Below are 23858 nucleotides of genomic sequence, written 5' to 3' on the forward strand. Positions count from 1 at the left end.
TTCACCAACACTCAAAAAAAAGGAAATACTATTGCTCTTGGAGATAAGGAAATTAAAAAAGAACATAAAACCGCTCCTGAAGGAGGTATTCCCTCAGAAACGTGTAGAGCTTAATAATTTTTCTTTCTGTCCTGAGCACCGGAGTTTGCCTCCTCCATCGTCATCAGACCATAGCTAGGCAAAGGAGTGTCTGCTTGCAAAAAAGGACTCCCCAGGAGAAAGTGACTCCTTATGAGTACAGCTCAGGCCAGAGTGTCCTAATGTACTGTGGTTGAGCTTGGGTGGGGCTCAACAAGCTCTGGTGATAAAAGCCTTCAGTGTCTGCTTAGCCAGTGCTATAAACAAAGGCTGAGCTCAGACGACACGCTAATCAATGGTTGTTTCCCATTCTGTTCCTATTACCCCCCCCCAGTTGATTAGCGTGTCGTCCGAACTCAACCAATGTCTTTCTAGCTCCTACTGCCTTGTATCCTGTTTTCTAGACCTTGCCTTGTGTTTGGACCTCCATGCAACTAACCTTGGAGTCTTGCTTGACTCTACTTCTGGACTTTATAATATCTCTGATTGCCTAACTGTTTTGTCATCTGCCTGCTATTTAGACCACTCCTACCTTAGCCTGACCCTGCCTACTTGCCTGTGCTTTGAACTTTGCCTGTTTCATTACCTTGCTTTATGATTAGCCCCTTCACTGAGTCTGCTGCTGCCAACACCGGACATCTTGTAAGTTATAGTCCAAAACATTTGGAGGACACCAGGTTGGAGAAAGCTATCCTTAAGTTGTTTAGGGGTTTAAAGGTTACAATCAACACATTGAATTGGACCCAGAAAACAATTGACAATCAGTGCAGGTCTTTCAAGGCAGGTCCCAAAACTTTGGAAACTTAGCCTAAATGCTGTCACATTTTGTATCAATTGAAGCTTCTGGACAGTCCTCAGGGTAGTCTTGTGTGGTCTAAATGTGATGCAACCAAGGCATGGATAGCTATTGCCAGGTAAAACTGATTCAGGAAGTGTTGCAGCTGGTGCACGAAGTGTAATTGTGTAAACAAATTGCCATTGCTGCCACCTGAAGATCCTGGGGTAATGTAGGATCAAGGAGCACTCCCAAATTAAGGACCTGATCCTTCAAGGGGAGCACAACACCTTCCAAAACTGGTTGGATCCCAATCCTGAAGTCATACTTTCTACTGACCAACAGCACCTCCCTCTTGTCCAGGTTTATTATTTTTCATTACGTTTATATACCACCGCTTTTTCTTTTGCAAGGCACCCAAGGTACATCCTCACAACAACTCTACAAGATAGGTTAGGGTTAGAATCAGTGACTGACCCAAAATCACCCAGTGAGCTTCATGACCGAGTGGGGACTAGAACATGGGTCCCAGCCCAACTAACCACAAACCACACTCGCTCTCTGCCTCAGCTTGCTCACCTTCATCCAGTCTATTATCAAAACCATGCAATGATCAAAGGTTTTCACTGCTTCCTTGATATTATGTGAGCACTAGTACTGTTATTAGCATATTGGTGGTACTTTACTCTAAAGCTCCGAATGACCTATCCCAGTGGTTTCATATAAGTATTGCATAACATGGGAGACAAGGAAAAAAAAGTGTGAGACATCATAGGCCAGTGGCCATGGTATTGAACAGGACTGATTGATAGATAGCATTTCAATGTTGCTTTTCTGGAACCAACCAAGGTGGTTTACAAAAAATCAGAAAACAAAAGACATAATCCCCAGCACCTATTCTGGACATAGTGCTGGGGGATTATGTCTTTTGTTTTCTGAATTCTAACATAAAAGACTGGAAGCACTGCAAAACACCCCAAGGCCCAGCCCTGCTAGATGGTCCAGAAGGATACCATGATCAATATTATCAAAAGCTGCCAGGACGTCCAGTAGCCCTAATAGGATCATGCTCCCCCATCCATCCAATTCCATCAAGATGACCGAAGCAGTCTTAGGCTGCAATCCGATGCATATTTAGACAGAAAAAAATATGGCTGGCTGGGGAATGCTGGAAGTTGTAGGATTTATTTCTGTTTAAACATATATTGGATTGCACACTTAGTCCCATATCTCAGTTAGAAGCCCAACTGAAATGGGTCCAGATAATCAGAATCATCCAGATTCACCTGGAGTTGCACCACCACCACCACCACCACCACCACCACCTCAATCACCTTAGCCAAGAATGGTGCATTTGAGACTGGCCTATAGTCTGATAAACTTTCTGGGAAGTTTCTTTAATAAAAGTCTTATTACTGCCTCTTTTATACAAGAGGGAACAACCCTCTCCTGCAAAGGGCCAGTAAACAGGCAATATTAGCAATGAGAACCAGAAGTAGTGCCAGTGATTGGCAGTGGGTTCAGGGCATGGGCTTGATCCGGTGCTTAACACAACAGTTTTAACCCATGATGGCTGCCTTGATGCTAGACATTATTATAAATGCAGCCTTTGAGTTTGGGTTTGTTTTTGAAAGTAAAAATAATCTTTTATATCATGTGACTGGAATTTTGAATAAGACTAAACTTTAGTAATTGCTGCTTGATTTTAAACCTAAGATATCCTATGTTCAGGGAATTAGTAGTCTCCAGTCTATTGTATGCCAAGCAGGTCTAGGGAGAAAGTCACCTATAAAACAAGATCTAGATCTGACAGGCTGTGGGTGACACAAACTTGCAGGATCTGTGTGCTGCTACAGCAACCCAGCCCAAAATGTAAGTCCTTGTTGCATAGACAGAATTTTCTCCCCTGTTATATTTGCCACCAACCTCACTCAATAGGGAAGTCACTTTGCAGAGTGGTCTCTTTCGTTGTCTCCTGTGGTTCTGCAAAATGCCAGCCCTTCTTTCTTGCAAGAGGAACACAGATGATGGCGAAGAGCAGATGTTGCTGGCAGAAGATCAGCCAGATTTGATTGAGTCTCTCAATCCCAGATGCAACAGCAACGCTGACAACACTTGCTCAGGAAGAAGTGCTTATCTCCGAGAAAAGGAAAGAGAACAACTGTCGGTCCATGAGAGTCTGGATTATTTGCCTTCACACAGTAGTGTTTACAAGAAATGGCTGCGAGGGCAAACCTACAGGTAACAATGTACATTGATGGTGCTATATAAATAAATAAATAAATAAATAATAATAATAATAATAATAATAATAATAATAATATGCCTACTGAATGTTAGTATTGAATTAGTACTATCAAGTTAGAGGCCATGAGAGCAGGGATAAATGGTTAGCAATGCTGGGAGTTGTCCAAAACATCTGGGAAGCAACAAGTTGAAGAAGGTTGCTTTAAACTTGTGAAGGGGGCAGATCTATAAGCCTAGAGGGCATGGAGAAATTGGGGTCCAGGGATGTGTGCCATCAGCTGTGTATCCTCTTAGCCCTGTTTGTCTCCCTGCGTTAGGCCCCAGGCAGAAGGGGAGCAAGAGGAAGGCCTAATAAGAGCCCAGTACACTGAGGGCTTGCGCCTTGCCTTCATAACATCAAGGTTTCATGGCAGGTAGGGGGCACTGCGTGTGCACAGGCACCAATCTTCCTTTCTAAAAAAACCCCCCACAATGTTGGGTTTTAAGATAATCCCACTGCTATCAGACGCACATTTTGGGGGATGCAAGGGAGCCTTCTCTTTGGAACTCCCTGCTAAGGGAGGCTAATTGGTTCCAACTTTATTGTTCTTCCACTGGCAGGCAAATACTTTTTGTAGCAGAGCTATGGCACGCTAGCTGGTGTGCTGTATTGGGTGCTGTTTTTATTCTTTTACTGTTTTGTTTTTAATATATCTGTTCTACAGTCATTTAAATTACGTTTTAACCTTAAATTTTGGGTTGTATTGCTAGTTGTCTTGAGTGCCCTTTCCAGTTACAAAGGTGTGGTATTAAATAAATGAATCTTTTTCTGCCCACTGTGGGTTTCCCCTGGGCATGCATAAATTATGCCCTTTTGTCTGGGTTTTGCTGCCATACTGGCCATTACAGGGCCACTGACTTTGCTATTAGACTCCAGTAGTGTGGAGAGATACTGCCGTCCACCTGGTTTTCTGTCTGTCCCCATCCCGTCTGTACTGAGATAACTACTGAGCATACTCAGTCTTCATTGGGTGATGTTAGAGGCTTTCCTGGACCATTTTCTCCTTGTTGTTGTTGTTGTTGCTAGCCTGCAAACCTTGGGGTTTTCCTAGGTTTGCTGATACCTCTCTCTTGTGCACAGATTATGCTATTTTGGCTACCTAAATACTGGTGCTCAGAGAATTAAGGACCTTGTTAGTATATATGATTATGTAATTAATGCTGAATTATCAATAAGGATTTACAGACAAAGAAATAATTGATGCAAGGATATGTTTATCCTTTTATTCTATAAAATGCTTTGTGAGATACCGATATGAGTATCAGTAAGGAGTCTTGTGTTATAAATAGTTTTGGAAAAATACATTTTATTAGTTTTGAATTTGATGCAACAAATGTTGCCATCTTTAGCTTCTTAAGAGTCTCTTTTTGTTTCAGAACAACTATCCAACATAATCAAAGTGGAGTTTGTAGGTCTTATTTAAGGACTAGTGTGTATGTATTGCTCATCTTACCATGGCTCTATTGCATCACTTAAAGCTATGCACGTTCACTGTTAAGTTGTATTACATTTAACCGTAGATTTTTTAAAAGGTCCTCTCATGCCATCTATTGGTGACAGTGAAGAGTGCATAAAAATTGGACAGTTGAGAAATTTCAACATTTAATTCTGAGGGGAAACAAAAAGCATAAGAAACAAAACAAGGCGTTGGTCCACTAGAACATTTTTCATAACCACATGTCAGGCAATACCTTAATTAGGGCAGGATCTACACTACTGCTTTATAATGGTTTCTTCTCACATCAGTTCGTTGGTTTCTGTTCACCACTCTGCTGCTAAGATCATCTTCTTGGCTCGCCGCTCTGACCATGTTACTCCACTTCTGAAATCTCTTCATTGGTTTCCAATTCACTTCAGAATCTAATATAAACTTCTCCTGTTCACCTACAAAGCTTTTCACTGTCTAGCTCCTTCCTATCTTTCCTCTCTCATCTCACACTATTGCCCCTCTCGTGCTCTTCGCTCCTCTAATGCCATGTTTCTCACCTGCCCAAGGGTCTCTACTTCCCTTGCTCGGCTTCGTCCATTTTCTTCTGCTGCCCCTTACGCCTAAAACGCTCTTCCAGAACATTTGAGAACTACAAGTTCAATCGCAGCTTTAAAGCTCAGCTAAAAACTTTTCTTTTTTCTAAAGCTTTTAAAACTTGATTTTGTTCTGACTTTTATACTGTTAGTTTTACTCTACCCTGTGCCTGTTTGGTGCATTCTCTTCCCCTTCTTATTGTTTTATTATGATTTTATTAGAATGTAAGCCTATGCGGCAGGGTTTTGCTATTTTATTGTTTTACTCTGTACAGCACCATGTACATTGATGGTGCTATATAAATAAATAATAATAATAATAATAGTAATGACAACTAGGCCCAGGACACACTACATATACAGTTTTCAAACTGTTTTCAAAGTGTTATATCCTGTTTGGTGTAGATCTGGCCGAGGACCAACCAAAGAGCCACAAAATTCAGAAGGGAGAGAAAGATACTAGAAACATACACAAGCAAGGCTTTTAAGATGCAATCCTATCCATGTTTAGACAGAAAAAAGTCCTACAACCCCCAGTGCCCCTCAGCCAGACATGAAGCGCAAGATATAAAGCTTGGGTAATATAATACACAGTTGTATTGAAAAGCTGGAGCCTATACATCTAACATTATTTTAGGGAGACACTAGCCCCATTCAGAAGACACCTTAAACCACGGCTTTAACCATGGTGAATAACACTTTTTGCCTCATTCACCGTGGTTAAAGCCATGATTTATGGTGTCTTCTGAACAGGGCCACGGTGACCAGGAAACTTGGTGGGTTACTTTGAACTGATTGAATAAAGAAAGTTTGGACTGAGTTTGCTGGGATTCTTGGAAACGTTAAATAGACCCAATTTCCAAGGAGATCTTTGGATCTACTTTTTCATTCTTCCTTCTGAGCAGTCAGGAATAAGAGGCATCACACCTGTGTGTTTTAGCTCCTCATAAAGCTGTGGCGGATAATTAACAGAGTTAAATACAGCACAATAGTTACCAGTAAATAATATCTTGAAAGTTTATGCTTGCATTCCTCAATGTTGTGACTGGAATAAAATATGAAAGTTAAGCCAATTTGCTCTCATTGCAATTTTGCTTATAGAACCTGAGATTTTGATCAGGGATTAATCACAGGGGTGACTTATTCAAAGCAGGGGGTATAAGCAATATGTGCATAGGGGGAAATGGAGGCTTACAGGGAAAAGAACTAGGGAGATGGGTGAAATTATTCATTTGTTTATTACTAAATGTATTCCTAACCAAGCAGTCTCAATTTTTAGGTTGTTGAAGTTTTTGCTCCAAGCCTTATGTCTTCAGAGGCTTTAGTTAGTTAAACAAAATGATGGCTAGAAAAACATGATTTTTTTTTCTCGTGGAAGCTGAGAGTCTCAAGAAAAGCCACTAGATTTTACTCTCAAAATCTAGGTTCCATGATCGATGTCCATTATTTAGCTATTTATACCCCACACCAAAAGGCTAATTATTAACCTCCTGAGATGCTTGCAACTGATATGCAATTCTTCTGTTCGTTTGTCTTTACTTTTAGAACGGACTGGGATCGGTGGTTGGTGATGGGCATCATTGGAATAGTAGTAGGAACACTGGGCTTCCTGATCCATCAAATCATTGATTATCTCATCAAACTGAAATGGGAACTGGTGGAGAATTATATTCAGGTAAAATTACAGAAAATAACAAATGAACCTCTCCTTTCATATAATTTGGTCATAAAGTTCAGTTAAGGTTTTGCTAGTCAGGATTATGCCATCTCTTTTTTTGACCATGTATCTCTCTACAAACACCGAATGAAAATACTATTGGACATTTTCAACCATGTGGGCATGCCCAGGGACTTTAGTTTCTCTCTGTGTATGTGTGTGTGTGTTGCATAATTTCTCTTAATGAGAGAACGTACATCACCAAGAAGCACTTTGCCCTCAATAAGTCTCTGTATTAAGGCAGCAGGCTCACTTTCCCAATGGTGAATACTAGGCGTAGCTGTGAGCCCAAATTGTGGTCCAACGACGAGTGGTGATGTAAGATGGTTAAAGCTAAACTGGGCTTAGCTTGGTTAAAGTCTGCGATCCCTATATTAGCCGAGCTGAGCTGTGTCTCTGAATGCCATTTGCTGGGGAATAACAATGGAAGAAAATGATTGCCTCATGTCCTCTTGTGGGACTTCTCAGAGGCTTCTGATTGGCCACGGTGGGAAACAGGATGGTGGACTAGCTGGGCCTTTGGTCTGATCCAGCAAAGCTCTTCTTATAAGTTCTTACAGGGATGTAATTATAACAATTCAATAAACCCATGTGAAATGAAGGCTTGAGCAAAGTTGAAGTCCAGAATCTGTCAAGAAGGAACTGAAACCTGAACAGATGAGCACATGGTATGGTGTATATAGTGTATATATAATAGCCTGTTATTGTATCAGGCCAAGAAGCACTTTGTTGAGTAGCTTTGAGTTTTTATTTATTGTAAACCTGGGAAAATCAAGGAACAGTACATATATTTTGATATGTATTGTGCTGGATCCAATTTGACACTACCGCTAGCGTAAATTATGTTGCACTAGTGAAAGCAATCTCTTGGCATTGCAATAGAAGTTGTGTCCGCTAGCGCAACACAATTCATGTTAGCGATAGCGTTGAATTGGATACGGACCAATGGCTACAGTCCCACGGGTTCAATGGTAATTCAAAAGGCAATGATTCAGGTTTTTAAATAATGCCGCCATTTTGCCTAGACAAGTAGTGTGGCAATGATGGGTGAATTAGATGTGAGATTTACGGCATAGTAAATGCAGCTCAAAATGGGCGAGGGGAAGCTGGCATGGGGGCTTGATATGGATTGGGACTCTGGTATGATGGGTAGGGGGCTTTAACCCTATGCCCCTCATACTTGTTATTTGTATGGGGGGAGAGCTCCAATGGTAGCTTTTACCCATTCAAATAGCAGGTGCAGAGGGCAAAAGATTAAAGCATCCGTGCCCATCACACCATGGCCCTGATAGGATTGAGACCTCCCATGCTTGCTGTTGATTTTTATTTTAAAATCTTGCACAAATTTGGGATCATTGCACACACAAAAAATGGCATGCCTAGTTTAGCCTTGAGTAGCAGAAATTGTCAGTGGATTTAAGAATGGTGTCCTCAGTGTTTCATAGCTGGTGTGACAGGTTCAGTTCCAAGCCTGTGGTGTGGCAAAAGTTCTGTTTTCTTTCGACTGAGAGCCAGACCAAATTGAAGTCGGCTGCAAGCAATCTGCGTATTGCTGAGTGTGTTGACAAGAGCGCAGTTGTCAGTGGACGGGACATCATGGATAAGTCCTTCAGTGCATCTGGTCTTTATTTTGACCTGGCAGAGGTTAAAAACATCACCATCAAAGTGAAAACAAATGCAGGCTCTAACCAATATCCTTAAAGGCGGAAGCTAACATTGCATAGAAGAGACTGAGGACTCTTCTTTGTGTCATTGTGTCTTACCATAATCAAAAACATGATGGGGAGTATTTGAGTTGCAGCTGGGGTGGGCAAGAGGCGGATGCTTAGCCTTAACCACCCCTCCTCCCACTGCTTCTTCTCAGTTGTATTTCTTCTTCTTGGTAGGACTTGGAGATGAAAGTAAGGCATGCCATGAGACTGTTTTTGGAGTGGGTAGGATTGGTTCTGGGGTGGGGGGGAAGGTCAAAACCCTTTCCTGCTCACCAAAGCTGTACTTTGAATTGCCACACCCTCACTTTCTCTTCAGGGGAAAGTTCTACCACTGCATTTCTACACCTCACTTGTACTGCGATAATGTCTAGTTTGCCTCCAAAAGAAGGAACTCCCAAAGAGTGTTTCTCCTTACAGCACCAAATGTTTTGGCGAGGTTTTCAAAGAACAAGCCCTCATTTTGTTGCTCAGCCCATCCCTCTATACATAAAAGCCAGTAGTTTAATTTTTTGTTGTGCTCAGTTATCCTATCAGACCTGTCATGCTCAGAGCAATGAAACAAATGAGGTGTGTGTGGGGAAAGGCGGTATAGTTCTGGCTTGCTGTGCACCCCCAAGGGCCAGAATCTGGTTTTGGAAAGGGGAGACTAGAGAGAGAAACATGTCAGTCTTTTCCTCTTGAGCAAGATGTTTGCATTGCCTTCTAATGCTTCAATTCTCATACCTAGCCTCATGGTTTTTGGAGTAGGGAAGCTGACTTGACCTCTTATCTGCATTTCTAGTAAGCGGCAGTAATAATTTTGACAAGTGTGGGGTAGGGGTGGGATCTGCAAAAGCAGGCCCAGGTCCAGCCATGCCAGCTGTGTCTATTGGTTGGGAGGCGAGAGAAAGAAAATCCCTTATCTCCTCTCTCCCTCCATTCAGCATTGGAATCAGTGATATATATAAACCTAACTGTTAGGAACAGGCCTCATTCTCTAGCTTGCCACTGCCTTATTATAGAGAAACTCTGAAGGTGAGTGGCTAGAGACAGAAGCTGCAGAGGGAGGGGATAGTGAGAAGTTGAAGTGGGGATGTCTTTGGGAACAGATCTCAGGATGTTTTGATCTGAAGACAACATTGATCTGTTAACATACGGGATTGGTAGACATCAAATGGTAATAGATAAATGTACCAATGAAAAGCTCACAGGTTGTGATAAGTAGGGATGTGCTCCGCTTCTCCTCGAACCAGAGAAGCAGGAGCGGAGCGGGGGGCTTCGCCTGCCCTTAAGGCGGAGGCGAAGAGGATTGGGGGGCCGGCGGAGTGTGGCGAAGAGGATCGAGGTGAAGGCGGATCCTTCGCCTCGATCCGGAGCTCTGCCAGAAAGGTAAGTGGGGTTTACCGGGCTCTGCCGCTGTCGCCCATGTGGCGACAGCGGCAGGGCCCGGTAAACCCTCCCTCCCTCCTCTCCCTTACCTGCGTCCGTCCGCGGTCCCTCGGCTTCTTCAATTGAGCACTTGCGGCCCAGACTTCCTGGTTGAGCCATGGGCTCAATTGAAGAAGCCGAGGGACCATGGACGGACGCAGGTAAGGCCCCCCTCCCCCTTGGTCTCTGCAGGTAAGGGAGAGGAGGGTGGGGGGCCTTACCTGGCGCCACTCCCCTCCACTGCGGAGCTCCGATTCGGATCGGCCCGCGGGGCGGATCGGGGGGTCCGTGCACACCCCTAGTGATAAGTACTAATCTCTTCCTCTGCTTCTGTTTCTTCTTCTCCTGTGGGGAACCTGTGGCCCTCTAAATGTTATTGGACTACAACTCCTATCACTCCTGACCATCAGCCATGCTGGTGGGAACTGATGGGAGCAGGAGTTCAACAACACCTGTTTTAAAGCATCCATAGAGGAAAAATAATTGTCAATGCTAAGAGACTACAAAACATGTTCTGTTATACCAACGGCTGGAGCACAGGTTTGCCCATTTTCTTGTTATTATTGTGCTATGTGTAAGCAAACATTAGGAAATCAGGGGAAAGATTCCAAGATTGAGGTATCTTCCCTTTTCATTTGCAAAGTACTTGACTAAAGTTACATGTATCTGGTCTTCCTAAATTGCTGCAGCATCCCACATGTTTGCAATTTTCCGTCAAAGAGCTGACCTGAGGCTAAGGCAGGAAATCTGTGGTAACTTGCTGAATTATTTAAGATTAGAAAACAAAAGAGACATCTTTGACTTTCAGGCACACGTGAATCTAACCTCAGGACCATGACTTTATTGAAAATGCGTGGGAGTCAATTTACTTGCAATGAGCACTGGAGACAGCATGACTCTGGCTAATCCAAACATAAACAAACAAAAAAGGGAAAAGGTGGAACAATATATTTACAAAAGATGCAGAACAGAAGATATGTTTTATGACACTCTATAGTAACAATTCCTTTATGAGCAAACTCTCTATGCAAACTTTAAAGCCAATGAATCCAGCCTTATACTTAGAACAGAACCAATGATATCATGGCTACATTAAGTCCCATTGATCTCAATGGGTTTGTTCAAAGTATGGCTAAGTCTGAATCTAAACCATTATCAATTGGATATAGGTACAAGGGTAGCAGTGGTATTCACGTATTTAGGTAGAGACCATTTTAATTTGAATGGTGACTGAAGACATACTTGAGTTATATTTTAATTAGTACTGAAATAAGTACTGTTCTATAGATTTCCACAGCAGAATCCTGTAAATTCCTCTGAGTTCAATAAAACTTACTCCCAAGTAAGTACAAATACAATTGCAACCTCTGTTAGGCATGCAGTTAACTGACAGTTTATATTGTAGGGATTTCTTGAAATATATGTAACTCTAGGGAATTTTGACAAGTGATACTAAAATTGCCTTTTTTTCTTTAAAGCATTTAAAATTGATGCGAATATGTAAATAATCAGAATATAACACACACATATGTGATGTTGGGTCTAGCTATTTCCAACTTAAATGATACTCCCTATTTAATGTCTATTTCATTCAAATGAATAATTTAAAAATAGTAAAATAAAGATCTTAAATTCATATGACGGTTTCCTGCTTCTGTGAACATATGTGTTCCTAAAGATGTACTGTATTTTCTGGCGTATAAGACTACTTTTTAACCCAGGAAAATCTTCTCAAAAGTTGGATGTCGTCTTATACGCCCAGTATAAGATGACTTTTTAACCCAGGAAAATCTTCTCAAAAGTTGGGGGTCGTCTTATACGCCCAGTATAAGATGACTTTTTAACCCAGGAAAATCTCAAAAGTTGGGGGTCGTCTTATACGCCCAGTCGTCTTATACGCCGGAAAATACGGTAGATTGGTTGCTGAATGCCATTTTAACCACAGAGTTCTCATGGCTGGTGAGGTGGTTTGCTAGATGAAACCGTTGATATCTGCTGTGCCAGGGATGGGCAACTTGGGGCCTTCCAGATGTTTTGTCCCACAGTTCTCATCAGTCCTGGTCAGCATAACCAGTGGTGAGGGATAATGTCGGTCAAAACATCTGGAGGGCCCCAAGTTGCCCATCCCTGTGCTATGTGGTGATTTAAATTGGGCAGGGGAATTCCTGACTTATGTCTTTTTAAGCAATGGGAGATGTCAGCAGAGTCAGGGCATGCTGCAGACAGAATCATGCAAACCCCTGGTTGCTCTCTGGATAGTTGCGGCAGCATGGACACAGGCTCAGCACGAGCGATTATCCATTTTGGTCTCATTTAGCGAACGATCTCAGTGGTTGCTGTTGCCACGCGGAGAGAAATACAACAAGTTCTTCTCATGCAGGGGGCTTGGTGATGTTGTGGCCCCAAATTGCTCACTTCACACATTGAGGTTTTGCTTGCAGGATAGGGCAGCCTTCCCCTAGCATATTTCCACATGGCATTGTGCTACTATTTGCTTGTGTGAACTTGGCCATGGTGTTTCTGAGGTCTGGGCTATTCCTTCTAATCATGTGGAAATAGTTGGAAATGACCTCTGTGTGGTGGCTTTTCCACCCTGTCACCATAACGTGTGAGTGTAGCCATTCACATTACTCTTCCATCTAGCATGGAGGTTCCACTCCAGTGGTACCATCCCCAGTTGATTCTAGGCAGAAGATCCATGAGACCAGCCACATTGTGGCAGTGGTGTGGAGAAGGCATCATGTGGTATTTTTCACGCGTTAGAGGTAATATATGGATTAGACCTAAATCTTAGGCTGCTACCCAATAAGACAATGGAACTTTTACAGCAAATGAATATCTCAGGAGGGTTTATACAATTTCTCTACGATAATAATGTATTTGTAAAACTAACAGAAAGGCAGCTTTCACATGACTTGGATCTGCATCCTGGGAATTGGACTGGCTATGATCATTTTATCATCAGGACTGGTGGTGGTAAGTGCTAAACTCCCTCTTCTTGCTCAGCTATTTTAAAGACCAAGTTCTGAGAGAAGGAGGCTGCTATCTTATAGCTAAAGTGAATGAGATTAGGTGCTTGCGCACACTGCAAATTTGTCAACTTTACTTTAGGTAGCACACTTTGAATGTTGATATTATAAAAGACTTTAGTCAATGCAAATACAGTTCCCACAGAATTATTCAATCAGATGTTGATGGTATTTTAATAGATTCACTTCAGGGAATCAGATACAGGTTTTATTGGTAAAGGTAAAGAAATATTTTGTTGTACCATGTTTTGCATTGCTTTAGGTGGGAAAAGATGACATAGGATGTTATGCCCCCTTTCTGCCACTTGAATGGGTTCTAAAGCTCACATGAACCTACCAGAAAAAATTGCTCAGTAAAATTGCCCTTTTTATGTTGCTTATCTGAAGTGCAACCAACTCAATAACAGTAAAATAGATGGGAAGGGTAAAAGAAAATTGTATCTACTTTCCAAACCAGTCTGGTCCAGTGGCTGGCGCATAAACAAGGAGTTTTATGGTAGATCAAAAAGCATGTCTAGATTAAAAACAAGTGTGGGAAGGACAAGTGTTTTCCCCTAATCTGCCTTTGTAGTCAGGTGAAGATACTTTGATTCCATTGGGAACTTGGGTTTCAGTGAAGATTTTTTTACTATTGCTTTTATGTAGTTTGACTTTCTTGTTAGCATTAATTTCACTTGTTTTGTACTTTTAAATTGCTGTAATGGGAACAGTCCTCCATTGAAGACATTCTGTTTGGGGTGAGGCTGTGGCTTAGTGATAGAGCACCTGCTGTGCATGCAAAAAGTCCTAGGTTCAATTCCTAGTATCTCCAGGTAGGGCTGAGAAAACTCCTGCCTGAAACCCAGAGGAGCCACTTCCAATCAGTCTCAGCAATATTGGGCTCAATGGACCAATGGTCTGAGTTAAAGCTTCATCACATCTAGTCAAATGCACGGCTCCCATTCAGTCCTGTAGGAGAAAGCAGCAACCGGACTTAATGAGGTTTTTTTTTTGCGGCTCAATAATGGCCAGAAGGGGCGGAAGACGGGCAAGAGGCAGACAACATCATGTGAGTAATTCACGAGTGCCCAGTAACGAGCGTGCAGTAAAATGCTCATTGGATGGAGTTTTGAGTAAGACTCAGCTTCCTATGTAGTCTGTAAGTATTGTTAATATAAACAAATGGATTTAACTGAGATTTATAGAAGTTGCTGTTCTGTGAGGAGACTAGAAAACTCTGAAGAGACCACAATTCCCAAGATTCCTTATGACAAACCATGACAATTAACCTACGTTATATGATAATCTTGATTGAATATAGGAAAACATTTGATTAGAGTCTAGTGAGGTTAAGTGTCATTGTGGATATGTAAGTGCTACAGTTACATTGTCATTTTCTTTTCACAGTTCTTTTGTCCAACAGGTTCTCCAAGTGGGTTACCAGAAGTCATTGGCTTTCTGAATGGAGCCTCTATTCAACACATTTTTAATATCAGGACTTTTGTGGGAACGTTTGGCTCGTGTGTTTTAGCTGTGGCTTCTGGACTGTTCTGTGGACCAGAAGGACCCATGATTCATTTGGGGTAAGGAGTTAATATTTTAAAGCTTATAAATTTAAAGGAAAAATAAAACAGTTCTCTGTACTCATAAATGTCCATAACTATTTTTTACTTCAGCTGCATAAAGGGATCTACTCCTGTGACTTTAATCATATACTTTTGAATGTACACCAAAATATATGATTCGTAAAGTATCTTAGTTTATTCTTAGGCCCTTGGAATAAGACAAGACAATTAAAAAATAGTCTCAGCCCTTTACAATGAGAGATGAGTATGTGTTAGACTTTATTAGTCAACAGCTAATTTTAGGGTGATTTCTAGACTCTTCTTGGCAAAGAACAATGTAAGCTGGCATAGGTCAATGAGGACTGAATGTGCTCACTGAGCATAGATCACTATGTGCCCTTTTTAGGCACAAGAGTAGTGGGGTGGAGGAAATGTGGGGAAGGAGAAAGGAAATTGAGTATTCTGGAAAAGGGCATGGCTGGCTAGAACCCTGAGCAGGAGCATGCTGCACTGCAACATTTTGTTACAGGTCCCACTTGTATGATACACACACACACACACACACACACACACACACACACACTCACACACTCACACACTCACACACACACTCACACACACACACACACACACACACACACTGGGTATATAATGAATCTAAATTGCTATGCAGCTCTACAGCATCTGATTATTTGATTTCTATGATTTTAAATATTGCAAATATGTAAATTAAATATAACATTAATGCTTAGAAATATTTTTCCAGTGCAATAATAGGGTATGGATTGAGCCAGTGCAAGCTAAAGATCCTTGGAATTCCTCTCCCCTCCTTCACCAGATTTTGGAACACAGCTGACAAGTAAGGGAATTTATCATATATGTTTCTCAGACCAGTTTCTGAAAAATGTGTTAAGAGTTGCCTTAATCTGGATAACATAACATGTAAGAAAGATCATTGGTAAAAGTTACATCATCATAACAGGGGTCCCTGAGACTCTTTAAGATGCAAAATATCCAGACGTCTTTGCTCCCAAGTTACACCTCCACTGCAGGGTATACACCATTTCAAATAGCAGTATTCAGCACAAACTCAGAAGTAAGACTAACTATGTTCCATGGGGTTTACTCCCTAGTAAGTGTTTTTAGGAGGCTGGGGTAATGTACTGTTACTTTTATGTGACTGACCTGATGAAAAGTTCTGGAGAACTCAAAAACTTGCACAATTTTGTAGAATTTTGCTTGCTTCTAATAAAGGTGTTGCCCAACTACAGTCCTACCAAGTTATTTTTCTTGTTTTTGTCTTTCGGGGAACCTTGATTAGGAAGATTATGTTGCATTTTTGAGCAATATTGTTCTGAAGGATATAGTAAGGAACAATTGCTGTGCCAAACACTTAGAAGACAATCACTTTTAAGACTCCTGATCTGATTCTTCGTTGCCTTCTGGCATATGTTGAAATAGTGGCCGTCTTATTCTACTACAGAGCATGCACAAAACAGAATTTCCCCTTCACGATGTTCATTGGAGTTTAAATGGACACTGTTCATATGAAATGATTTCATACAATGTGACATGAAGAATGCTGTTTTTGTATAAAATAACATTTTCAAGATACTTGAATGTGATAAATCAGCAGATCTTGCAGTACAGACATTACACACACTTAATCTTTTATTTGTGAAATGATGGCATTTGCAAATCCATTGGGTACCCTGTAAGGTCTTATTTTAAGCTGGATCTATTATACCAGTGTTATTGTTCATGTCAAGCTTGTACTTGGAAAAGTTTGGAGGATCAAGTTCTATAGCTTTAAAACACTGGCTTATGAAAATATGTAAATAAATCCCAAATCTTTGACTATACTGTTTGTTGTATCTCCAAACAAAAAGCTATTACAAGCTATCTGTGGCCTAAGAATTGCCAGACATCCCAAATAAACATGATATGTTTTGCCTTTTAACTTGTCTCAGTAATTAGTGAAATAAATTAGAGATATATTTCTTAAGCTGTTACTTATGGAAGAAATTTGCCCCATGACCCATGGCACACATTTCAGAAGTACCGTTGCAGTTCCTACACCTCATTCTATTGATTACTTGCTGGTGCAGCAGATAATCAGTCTGGCCCATCAAAAAGTAATGAGGTATGCTTTTGCACATAGGAAGTACATGGAAAACATACAATTTAAAATCTGAGGATGAGTTCAGATGTTAATTTTATTCACCCATGTCATCAAGTCATAAAATGGAAGCAATGTAAAAATAGGAGACAACATGAGCATTTGTAATGCCAGAATAGTTCCATGAATCTGACACATAAGCCATGTTCAGACACAATGATAAGCTGGAATTCAGAAAAATCATTGATTTATTTACTTATTTAGCTACTTTTTACATTTATGTACTGATCCACATCTAATCAGATTCCAGAATGGTGAACAATAAAGAAAAAGGAATACAACACCATATTAAAGCATATGAAGAATAGAGCAACATATTAAAAGTTTTTTAAAAAACAAAATGCTTATAAAAAGTGTGGCTGGTCAATAAAGGAAAGCTTCTTGAAATAAAGATGTCTTCAGTAGGTGCCGAAAATGACACAATGTTGGTGCCTGCCTGATCTCCAGTGGCAGAAAAACCGCCTCCTTACCATGCTTTCCCCCTCCACTTTCAATACGGCTCCTTCAGACTAGGTGATTTGCAGTAGATTATCAAGGGTTCCTGATTCCCATCCCAATTCCTTAAGCCACTATTTCGCACCAGGCTTTGGCTGGTAAACCATGGAATTGTATTAATGGACCCCAGAATTGTTGCTTTTAAATGGATACTGTTGTTTTTATACTGTTGTTTTTATGTTTTTGATGGTTTTTAAATTTTGTATACTTTTTAATGTTTACCATTTTTAACTGTTATAAACCACCCAGAGAGCTTCGGCTGTGGGGCGGTATATAAATGCAATAAATAAATAAATAAATAAATAAATATTAAAAAAACCAAAGTTGATCCCGCAAGCTTGAAACCTGCCCACCCCTGCCTTAAAGGGTAAATTTGAGCATTACCTTTCCTGGTCCAAATGGGCTATTCCTAGCAGGGCCAGCCTTACCATGAAGCTACCTGAAGGTGCTGTTTCTGGTAGCAGGTTTCAGAGGGGCTGCCTCTTTCATGTCTTCAATTTCCATCTCTGTATGCCATTAGAAGTAGGTATCCTTTTAACTTCACTTTGGTTCCCAAAAATGTCTAAGGGTAAGCGCCATGAAGCAATTATTTATTATTGCTGTTTTTTTATCTAAAGATGAAAAGCACACCTTTCTTATGTCCAATAAACATAGTATCATTCTGAAAAAAGCTGTGCTGTACATTTATGATTTTCTTAAGTATTTCTCTCTTCTTGTTACAGAAGGAATTTTGTTACAGCTGGTGCAGGAGCAGGGATTGCCTCCGTATTTCATGCTCCAGTGGGTGGACTTCTATTTACGCTAGAGGAGGTGGCCTCTTTCTGGGATATCAAATTGGCCTGGCAAACCTTCTTCTGCTGCTTGATGGCTGCCTTTACTACGGATTTACTCTCCTCTTCTCTCTGTGGGTTTGTCTACAGGGGTCAATTTGGATTTTTCAAAGCAGAGAAGAGGATTTTATTTTGGGTATGTATTAAGCTGATAATATGTCAAGCAGTGGCAACACCCATATTTCTCTGGGCCAATTTATTTGTTTGTTTGTTTAAAATATGTTCTATTACATCCCATCGTATAATTTTTTTCATTTTTTTTTTATACCAAACATCCATTTGTATTTATTTATTTTATTTATTTACAATATTTATATACTTTTCCCCATTCAGAATTTTGGAGCAGTGTACAAAATAAAATAGAATTAAAAAAAATCTAAAGCACCCCAACTCAACCGGTTCAACTCTCAAACCCCTTTCTCAATAAGATGATCTTCCAAACCCTTCTGAAAACTATCAGGGTGTTCTTTGATGAGCCTCCTCTGGGAGGCCATTCCATGGCTCCTGAAACTACCACCAAAAAAGCATTGATGCTTGCTGATAAGAGCCTTGACCTCATGTACTGGTGGAATAAGAGCAATGCACCTGAAGATGAATGTAATTGTTGACGGTGGGGAGAACAATGTATAGAGTTATGGGTGCAGATCTAAAGCCATGAAGAACTTTGTAGATTAAAACCAGTACCTTGAATGATGCCAGGTGGCTGTCTGCTAGCCAGTGCAACCACTACAGAATTGGCTGTAGATGGCTCCTGCCTCCTCACATGTTTCTGGAGAATAAAGAAAGATCTTAATTGACACTCATTCTCAGGGTTGGCCCTTCAGCGGATCTACACGTCGTACTGAAGGCGCTTGCGTGTGCCTCCAGTGCGCCCCCAAAACGATTGTGTAGATCCTGCAGAAGAGACGGAGGAAGAGGTGGAGGAGGCGGTGGTGGCGGCGGCGGCGGCCCCGCATCGCCCCTCACGAGGAGGAACGGCTCCGAGTGATTGACATCGTTGGGGCCTAGAGCGTCCTTGCCGCCGCCGCCCACCTCCCCGCCGGCTTCCTGCTGCCGACGAAAGAGCCACCCGGGGCGGAAGAAGGCGGGGCAGCGGCTTGTTCCGCCGAGCTCTCCGCCCCGGGTGGCTCTTTCATCGGCAGCAGGAGGCCGGCGGGGAGGTGGGCGGCGGTGGCAAGGACGCTCTAGGCCCCAACAATGTCAATCACTCAGAGCCGTTCCTCCTCGCGAGGGGCGATGCAGGGCCGCCGCCGCCGCCACCACCGCCTCCTCCACCTCTTCCTCCGTCTCTTCTGCAGGATCTACACAATCGTTTTGGGGGCGCACTGGAGGCACACGCAAGCGCCTTCAGTACGACGTGTAGATGCCCTCCTTGACGTTTTGCTGCCAGAGGCAGAGCAGCAAATGTCACGGTACCCACCTAAGTCAAGATAGGTAATATCCAAAGCCAGCTAAGTTATTTTGTTGCATGAGGCAGAAAATCTTATAAACACATCCCCCCCATTCTTGGCAGTACAAATGCAATAACAAAGTAAATAGTGAACAATCTGCTGCCTTTCTATGACACCCAAAATGTGTTTCCTGAGGCGACCAACTCACTCAGAGTTTTATCGCACCAGCGTTATACTGTGCAATCACTGTGAATTGCGTGTAAAGGACTCCAAAGTTTTCCAGCTTATAATCTGCTTTTATTGTGAAGTACTCTGAAGTTTTCCAGTTTATAATCTGTTTTGATTGTGAAGTACTCCCATGCATCCTGTTTTAATTGTGCTATAAGGCCAAAAGACCCACCCTATTTTGCTACTAGTTTTGGAGCAAATCATTTGTTGCTTCCCGAGCGGCCACTGGGGGCGCAGGAGTAGGATTTGATATGTTTAAAGAAAAATTAAACAAATGCTTACATCTGCGTAAGTTTTAAAGATAGAGACATCAAAATTGGCACAGTAATAGATATTAAGGACAGCTTTAAGCATACCAAATTTGAATCGGATTGGGTCATCCATTGATTTTTTACATTTCCCCCCTTAAACCCATTTCCTGGTATGCAAAGGATCTTAGGAGCGCTGCCGCCCAAAGTGTGATTTAGCTAACAACAACAGCACAGCTTAGTGCTGTAGGGGATAATTTCAGGGAAACGGGTACTTGGGATGAAGCTATCTGCCTAATAGGAGGGCCATCTCTGCTCATTCTATTTTAATGAATAATCTATGCAAGAACAAGCATGTTCTTGAAGCCCAGCAGAAAGAGAAGCACCAATTCCTAATGAGGAAGCAGTGGGAGGAGAAAAAAAGAGTAAGTCCTCCCTCCCCATTTTGCTGCTGCACTTGAACCCTCCTCACCCTGGCACTTTGAAGCTGCTTTTCATTAAAATAAGAAAGATGATAAAAAAAATTTGCTGAGCCCAACTTAACTCGTTTGTGTTACACATGCACGTTTGTGTGACACGTTCACGTTAATGTGGGACAAACCACAGGCTTTACATTATAGATTGATTTAACCCCATACTGATTTATACTTCCCCTGTGAATATGCCATAAAATTTAGGGTCCACCATAAACTAGAGTGTAATCTAAACAAAGATAGATGCTAAGCATAGTTGCGGACAAGTAACACCTTGCAATATTGGTGTTCTTGGCAAGGTTAGAGGCTTGCTGGGAAAACTGAATGAGAGCAAGTTTTTGCAGAAAAATCTTATAGCAGGATTTTAATCACTTCTAAAATCCACTGCACCACCTACAGTAGAAGTATCCAATAGATTTTCCCATTTCTTGCCGGGTCTTCTTTAGTATTCCTTTGTGGAATCATGGTCTTTCTCATCCAGTCTCCAGTCAGAATCATAATCATGCAATTTGGGATGTAATGGAAAAGAGGAGGTGGGTGGGTGACCCCCCTCCCCGCTAAGACATAAAACAGTCTCATGGAGACATATTTACCTGTAATGATGTCCAAGGTGGTCTTGAGCTCTTTAGGGGCTGTTTTTCCTTTGAGCAATAGGCATTTTAGATGAGATCATCATTACATTTAAAAGTCTGGTTCCAGGCAATATTGGAAATCTAGCTATATGTTGAACTTTTTTCTTTTTTTCCGTGTGGCCTCACCAACATGTAGACTGGAAAACTATGTCACCAGCTTTCAAGGCTTATTTATACCCACCAACCTAAGTACTGCAATCGTCAATATTTCTTTACAAATACAGAAGAATTAGGTGTATAATCCTATACATGTTTTAGACACAAAAAGTCCTTCAATTCCCAGCATTCCCCAGCCAGCATGGACTTTTTTCTGTCTAAACATAGATAGGATTGTAGGTAGTTCAATAAAAGGATGTAGTCCAGCATACATTTAGTGGTTTATAATGTATGTTAGCTTAATAAGTACAGAAGAAGAGCCATGCTGGAACAGAGTAAGGGTGCATCTAGTCCAGCACTCTGTTCACACAGTGGCCAACCAGCTGTTGACCAGGGACCCACAAGCAGGACGCAATGCAACAGGCCTCTCCCACTCATGTTCCCCATCAACAGGCTTACTGCCTCTGATACTGGAGGTAGCAGATAACCATCAAGACTAGCAAAATATTGGTAGCAAAAGAGTGATTGTGGATTTGAATTTGAACTTCTGCCCACTGAGAGTGATCAGCTAGATGCTTAAGAAGAATTCTCAATAATCTGTGATGTTAACATCTGTCTGCTCCTCTTGAACTTGCTTACCAGAGATCAGGCATGTGATGATTAAGAAGAAGGGCCTTCTTTATGCTGGCACCATGACTCTTCCCAGGGTAGCTGACCTGGTGCCTCTTCTGATGAGTTTTAGGGACCAGGCCAAGTTCATTTATTAAAGGTTAAGTGTGTGTGTGTGTGTCTGTATGTTTAAAAGCTGTTGAAGTTTTATTCAGTGCATTTTTTTTTTTGGTAGTGTCTTTTTTCTTTTCTTTTGTTCTGGTAAGGTTATATTTTATACTTCTAATTTTTGTAAGCCACTTTGAGAATATTTAAATATAAACTGAGAAATGCATGTCTTAAAGTAAAATAAATATCCATCTTTCGTTAACTGTATATTGGTCAGGAATGTCACTGAAAATGGCAGCTATATTTTGGTTGTCAGAACTATTCCTCTGAAAGGCCCTGTTAATAAACAAGAACTGGCTTGGCAGAATATTTTCTCTCTCTATTCGTCACAGATCCAGATGTTGGGTGGTGGTGGTGGTGATGTGTTATCAGAGAAGGGTCAAAAATAAATAGTCAAGATAAGGGGGGAATTTTTAAAGTTGCTGTAGAAAGAAGTCTGCTTTTATTTTTAGAAAGTGTCCTCCAGATATATTGGACTACAAGTCCCATCATTCCCAGCCAGCAAGCTCTTAATGGGCAGAAGTTCAGGTTAGATAGACCATTGGTCTGACCCGCCCAGCATGAACATACTTATGTTACTGCCTGGCAAATCCACAATCACTCTTTTGCTATCAATACTGAGCTAACGTATATTCTAAACTACCAAATGTTTGCTCACTTACATCCTTTCATTTTGTAGTGGACTTATTTATAGTGGATTTGGCTAAAGAGTAAAAGGGTTAAGGCACAATCCTATGCATGTTTAGACAGAAAAAAATTCCTACAATTCCCAGCATTCTCCAGCCAGCACCCTCACTCAAGTGGTTGGGTTTGAAGTTTAGAGACCTGTATTGCTTTAGCCTGGGATAACTTAATACCTCTTTTCATATGTACTCTACCCTGTCTCCCAATGAGTTGGGATCACTGTGATAAATGCTGTTCCAGGTTATCTGTGATCAGAATAGGTCTTTCTTCAGTGAGGGTACCTGATGTGGTTTATGGAACTTCCTTCCTGGAAGACATTTTTGCTCAACATGCAAAGGAGCCGCTTCTCTGTAGTTATCATAGAGAATACTACAATGGATTACAATGACTCCTGTTTTGAATAACTGTTTATAGTTCTTTACAAGCTCATTTAGCATGTTTCACAAAAGTGCAATTGATTTTGAGTCCTATTTCCCTAGAGGAACAGCTGCCAACATGGTTTCAACCAAGGCTCCACTCTGTGCTTTGCTTGCCGGCTAGGCTAGATAATCAGAAATGTTTTCATTTCAGTTAGCAAGGGCTCCAGGGAAATTTGGCTTCTTTCATATTTTACAGCAGAACCCAAACTCTGAACGGAAAGCTTGTAACTCATGTTTTTCAAGAAAAATATTTTTGTTTTCTTCATTTCCACTGTGCTCAACGTCGCATTGTAAAGAAGACTTATTACACTATATCTCTTTGATTTTTTCCAAGTGTGGGATTTTATGGAAGTCTGAATGCAATGCTATGTATATTTACTTAGGATTAAGTCCCATTGAATTTACTGGGACTTCTTCTGAGTAAAAATGCATAAGATCAGACTATACAACTTACTATTACTCAGAATAAGGTATAGCTCGCCTTGGTTGGAAATAGAAATTAAGTTTTAAGGAGCAGTTAAGAAAATATGGAATGTACTTAAGTAGAAACTATTAATCAATACAAATTTCATGTTGCAAATACAAAGCACACGTCTTCAACCTTGAGCTTTCTGACAACATTAACTTATGGTTCAGTTTCTCAGATGTTAAAGTAAAGAAGGAAATCCTATCCTCCTATGCAGATTTGTTTTGAGAAAGCTACATGAGGAACAAAAGGATTTTCTAAAAGGTCCTCAAGAAGCAGATTGGTAGAGGTCCTTTCCCTTTGCAGAATACACATGACATAGAAATACAGTACAGATACGATATAGTATTTTAGTTGAGGTACAAACAG

General features: G+C 41.2%; 1 protein-coding gene across 1 annotated transcript in view; it reads left to right on the forward strand.

Annotated features, from left to right (window-relative positions):
* Nucleotides 1-6612: 6612 nt before the first annotated feature.
* LOC134401110 (chloride channel protein D-like) overlaps nucleotides 6613-23858 on the forward strand; it is a 64655-nt gene continuing 47409 nt past the window's right edge. The window contains exons 1-5 of the mRNA XM_063129833.1: nucleotides 6613-6837; nucleotides 12894-12974; nucleotides 14414-14589; nucleotides 15338-15430; nucleotides 17968-18211. Coding sequence (XP_062985903.1) covers nucleotides 6658-6837; nucleotides 12894-12974; nucleotides 14414-14589; nucleotides 15338-15430; nucleotides 17968-18211 — 774 coding nt within the window. The 5' untranslated portion in view covers nucleotides 6613-6657. The remainder of the gene's footprint in view (nucleotides 6838-12893; nucleotides 12975-14413; nucleotides 14590-15337; nucleotides 15431-17967; nucleotides 18212-23858) is intronic.

The sequence above is a fragment of the Elgaria multicarinata genome, chromosome 7, assembly GCF_023053635.1.
Source record: "Elgaria multicarinata webbii isolate HBS135686 ecotype San Diego chromosome 7, rElgMul1.1.pri, whole genome shotgun sequence".
Lineage (NCBI taxonomy): Eukaryota > Metazoa > Chordata > Lepidosauria > Squamata > Anguidae > Elgaria > Elgaria multicarinata.